General features: G+C 44.6%; 1 protein-coding gene across 1 annotated transcript; it reads right to left on the reverse strand.

The window, feature by feature from the left end:
* Window positions 1-1,747: 1,747 nt before the first annotated feature.
* On the reverse strand, window positions 1,748-2,689 carry LOC122565065 (proteinase-activated receptor 2-like). The gene has a single exon (XM_043720695.1). The coding sequence runs from the start codon at window positions 2,687-2,689 to the stop codon at window positions 1,748-1,750; it is 942 nt and encodes a 313-aa protein (XP_043576630.1).
* Window positions 2,690-5,206: the final 2,517 nt, after the last annotated feature.

Raw genomic sequence — 5,206 nt, forward strand, 5'->3', positions numbered from 1 at the left:
TGAGATCTAACCTTGCTAACCAATCTCCCATGTGGAACCTTGTTGAACACCTTACTGAAGTCCGCATAGATCACATCTACCTCTCTGCCCTTATCAACCCTCTTTGATACTTCTTCAAAAATCGCAATCAAGTTTGTGAGACATGATTTCCCACGCACAAAGCCATGTTGACTATCCTGAATCAGTCCTTGCCTTTCCAAATGCATGTACATCCTGTCCCTCAGGATTCCCTCCAACAACTTGCCCACCACTGAGGTCAGGCTCACCGGTCTATAGTTCCATGGCTTGACTTTACCGCCCTTCTTAAACAGTAGCACCACGTTTGCCAATCTCCAGTCTTCCAGCATCTCACCTGTGACTATCAATGATACAAATATCTCAGCAAGAGGCCCAGAAATCACTTCTGTAGCTTCCCAGAGTTCTTGGATACACCTGATCAGGTCCTGGGGATTTAGCCACCTTTAACCATTTCAAGGCATCCAGCACTTCCTCTGCTGTAATCTGGATATTTTGCAAGATGTCACTATTCTCCTACCTGTAAAACGATTGAAGACTGTTTCCCCTTAATCCTAGTGCAAAGTTGATGGATAATCTAAGATTCAGTTTTAATTGAAATCCGATTTGTTCCCAGTTTTATGAAAATATCACAATTCATTAGCAAGAAATGATGTGGCAACTATCAGCTTCTCAGATATTTTAACCAAGAGAATTGCAGTCTCACATTTTCTTTCTCATGATACCCTGGGTTTGTGAAACAATGTGTCCAGTCAGGGTTGCTTGTTAACAGTCAGCGCAAACTCCAGCTCTTCACAGCCAGACTTTGCAGCATTAAAGGCAATTAAACCCCCTCAAACCCAGCAATGTTCTCATAATCAACATTGTTCATATCTTTCCCTGGTTAAAAATTGTCCAATCCATCATGGGGATAGCTCCCTGCCCCAGCATCTCCTCCATCCTTCCAGTTTCAGTTGCGTACCCTATCCACAGCTTTGTGGGGTAATTGCCCGAGTGACCTAGCTTGGATTTTGATGTGATTCTCCTTCGGTAGATTCCCATCAGCAGAAGCTGCTTTTCTTTATTGAAGTCTTGACTCTTTAATGGTGAGGCAGAGTAGTGGCAAAGAAAAATCAAGGAAAAGGAAATCCTATGGTCTAGAATTAGTAGTATACGATTGAAATTTACAAAATTGATCAGTACAGACCTTGTCGAGGGGATCAGTGACCAGGATGCATAATGTTGAGGTAAGAGGTAGGAAGTTTAGAAGAGACACTATGAGAAAAAGCTTCTCCCCACCAGAGGGTGCTAGAGGCAGGACCCCTCAACAATTAAGTATTTAGATGGTGCACTTTGGCTGTCAAGGTATATGAGGCTGTGGGCCAAATGCTGGGAAATGAGATTACAATTGCTTTTGAACGGCATGGAATCTAAAAGGCCTTTTTCCTGTTATGTAAGTCTGTAACAGTGACTGGTTGTGATCTAGGATGTCTCCCTGAAATGGCAGGGTCAACAGGTTTAACTTCCAAAAGGACTGATGTTACTCTGGCAGATGATGCACTTAAAACTGCAGAAGCATTTAAGATCATCCAATTGAAGTTTCAAAAGAGTAGAAAGGTTTTGAATCTGATGAGCCTGTATGTCCCACAATAATTCTTATGGTTTCTGGTTAGAAAGCACTTGGTAATTCCTACACACTAGTCTTGAGAGTGAAATTCCCTGAGGAAGCTTCTCCTTGAGCTGAGAAGGAAAACTACACTGGCTGGTGACCTGGCTGGGATGTGCTGTTGCTCTGAATGAGACTCTGAGCTGACTTTCCAGAACTTGTTTCATTTCTCAGGGTAGAGATTGCAGTTCTGAGTTTATCTCTGAACTCTTCAGAGATGTAATAGTAGATGAATGGATCAATGCAGTTATTGAAGGTGCTGAGAACTTGGCAGATCATGGTGTAAGCATAAGTGTCACTGTTGCGTGTGTTGGACTGGGCTAACAAGATCACCTGAAATGGAGTAAGGCACAGCAGGAATACTAGCAGAACTAACAGTGTGACCTTTATCGCTTGGGCATATTGCTTGCCATTTGACACCAGTGTGGCAATGACTGACACATAGCAAAAGACAGTGATTAAACAGGGAATTGCAAAACCTAAAACCACCTGACAAGCAGTGTAATAGAAGTAGTAACCAGACAGTGCCTCGTCTGGGAGTGCATCATTGCACGTGGTGATATTGAGAGTGTGGATCCGATAAGCCTGCTGGTTGATGTAAAAAGGCAGCAGACCAAGAATGACCAGGAGCCAGACTGTGGCACTGACGCAATATGCGGAGCGTGTCCTCCGGACTTCCTTTGAGAGGAAGGGATGTACAACAGCCAGGTACCGGTCAACACTGATGCAAGTTAGGAACAGAATGGAACTGTAGACATTCCCATAGAACAGCACAGTGCAGGCCCGACACAGCAGCTCTCCAAAGGGCCAGTTGTTTCCCAGTAGATAGTAGGAAACTCTAAAAGGAAGGGAAAGGGTCAGGAGGAGGTCAGCCAATGCCAGGTTCAACAGGAAGATGGTAGAGGGCAGCTTTTTAATTCGAGTGAGCAGGACCCAGAGAGCCAGGGCATTGGCTGGAAGGCCAATGCTGAGCACCAAGAGATAAAGGCAGGGTAGCAGGACTGTGGTCAGTGCACTTTTCAGGTACATTGGAGTTGAATCATTGAAGGTGTTGATTGTTTTGTTTTGCTTCTGAATGATGGGGAATCTTCGGTTGCCACTTGCATCTTTCTTCCTTATGCATTCTGTGATTTAAGCAAGAAAACATGTTACCAACAATGAGGATCGATTACAAGGGGAAAGATTGACAGGCCCCTGGTCGACACTTTGTTTCATTGAGAATTGATAAGACGGAAGAGTTTAAAATGTGGACATGAGATCAGTATCTCCTCAATGGCAGCAGAGCGTACCCACTGACGTGGAAAGGATGCAGCTTTTAGCAACTCAACTGTTTCACCTGATCAGCAAACCTCTTGGGAATGAGATGGGGAGGTTGGACAAGAGAGCATCAGGGCTGGAGTCAGAGTCCTACAGCATGGAAACAAACCCTTTGGTCCAATCATTCCATGCCGAACATAAACTAAACTAGTTCTACTGCCTGTGCTAGGCCCAAAGCCTTCCAAATGTTTCTTGCTCATATACTTCTCTAAATGTCTTTTAAGCACCGTCATGGTACTCACATCTGCCACTTTCTCTGGAAGGTTAGCCCAGCATGGTGCTGGAAAGGCACAGCAGGTAAGGCAGCATCCGAGGAGCAGGAACCTGCTGTGCTTTTCCAGTACCACTCTGATTTAAACTCTGGTTTCCAGCATTTGCAGTCCTCACTTTTGCCACTTTCTCTGGAAGTTCATTTCACACGCTAACCACGTATCTTGTGTAAATCTTTCTCCTCTCACCTTAAAAAATAGCCTCCTAGTCTTGAAATCCCCCATCCTAGGGAAAGGACCTGTCATTCACCTTATCTATACTTGTCATGATTTTATAAATATCTATTGTCACCTCTCAACCTCCTAAGCTTCAGTGGTAAAAGTTCCAGCCTCTCCTTATAACTCAAACCTCCATTCCCTGCTACATCCTGGTAAATCTCTTCTGAACCCTCTCCAGCTTAATAATATCCTTCCTGTATCAGGGAGACCAGAACTGGACACTACTGAAGAGGCCTCACCAATATCCTGTACTCAAGGCAAGTGGGCTAAATGCCTTCTAAACCACTCTGCCTATGTGTGATGCAAATGTCAATGAATTATTAATCTGAACCCCTGGGTCTCTCTGTACTACACCATTATCAAAGCCATACTTTTAATTGTATAAGTCTGGCCTTTGTCTGTTTTACCTAAATGCAACACCTCACATTTATCCAAATTAAACTCAATCTGCCACTCTTCAGCCCATTGATCCAAGCTTTCTTTACAATCATAGATAACCTTTTTCACTGCCCACAATACCATCAATATTGGTGTCACTTGCAAACTTATTAACCATGCTTTTTACATTCTCATCCAAATTGTTTATATAAATTACAGTCAAAACTGGACACAATATTGATCCCTGGGGAATCCTGCTGGTCACAGGCCTCCAGTCTGAAAAGCAACCCCACCACCACCACCACCCTTTGTCTTCTACTAACGAGGAGAAAGTGAGGTCTGCAGATGCTGGAGATCAAAGTTGAAACTTTATTGCTGGAACAGCACAGCAGGTCAGGCAGCATCCAGGGAACAGGAGATTCGACGTTTCGGGCACAGGCAAGGGCCTGTGCCCGAAACGTCGAATCTCCTGTTCCCTGGATGCTGCCTGACCTGCTGTGCTGTTCCAGCAATAAAGTTTCTTCTACTAACGAGCCAATTTTGTATCCAATTGGCAAACTCACCCTGAATCCTATGTGATCTAACTTTACTAATTACTTTATCATGCCAAACCTTGTCAAAGGGTTTAGTAAAGTCCAAGTATACAATGTCTACCTCTCTGACCTCCATCAATCTCCTTGGTTACTTCCTCAAAAAATTGAATCAAGTTTGTGAGATACGATTTCTCACACACAACCATGCCAGTAATCATTCCTCACTTCTCCAAATACATATAAATCCTAGCTTTCACAATCACTTCGAACAACCTACCACCACTGAAGTCAGACTCGGGTCTATACTTTCCAGGCTTCTCCTTACATTTGTTTTCGAACAAAGGCACAACGTCAGCCACTCTGCGGTCATTTGGCACCTCACCCGTAGTTATAGATGATACAAATATTTCTACAAGGGGCCCCACAATTTTCTTCCTAACTTGGAGGGCCGGCAGAGTGAGTGTCAGAAGGGGGGGCGGTGGGTGGTGGTGAGTGTCAGCTTAGCAGGACACAGTCACCTGCAGGTCCAAGCCTGCCTGCCAGTGCAGTGTGTGCCCCTCCAGAGGGTAAAACTTCAATCATCCCCTTCCCTGATGATCTTGACTTGGGAAAAATTGAGGACTGCAGATGCTGGAGATCAGAGCTGAAAATGTGTTGCTGGAAAAGCACAGCATCCAAGGAGCAGGAGAATTGACGTTTCGGGCATAAGCCCTTCAGGAATGAGGAAAGTGTGTCCAGCAGGCTAAGATAAAAGGTAGGGAGGAGGGACTTGGGGGAGGGGCATTGGAAATGCGATAGGTGGAAGGAGGTTAAGGTGAGGGTGATAGGCC

Source organism: Chiloscyllium plagiosum, chromosome 31 (assembly GCF_004010195.1).
Source record: "Chiloscyllium plagiosum isolate BGI_BamShark_2017 chromosome 31, ASM401019v2, whole genome shotgun sequence".
NCBI classification, from domain to species: domain Eukaryota; kingdom Metazoa; phylum Chordata; class Chondrichthyes; order Orectolobiformes; family Hemiscylliidae; genus Chiloscyllium; species Chiloscyllium plagiosum.

Bases quoted from the DNA above. Each gene is read 5' to 3' on its own strand.
- LOC122565065 (XM_043720695.1), bottom strand. From the start codon at position 2,689: ATGTACCTGAAAAGTGCACTGACCACAGTCCTGCTACCCTGCCTTTAT.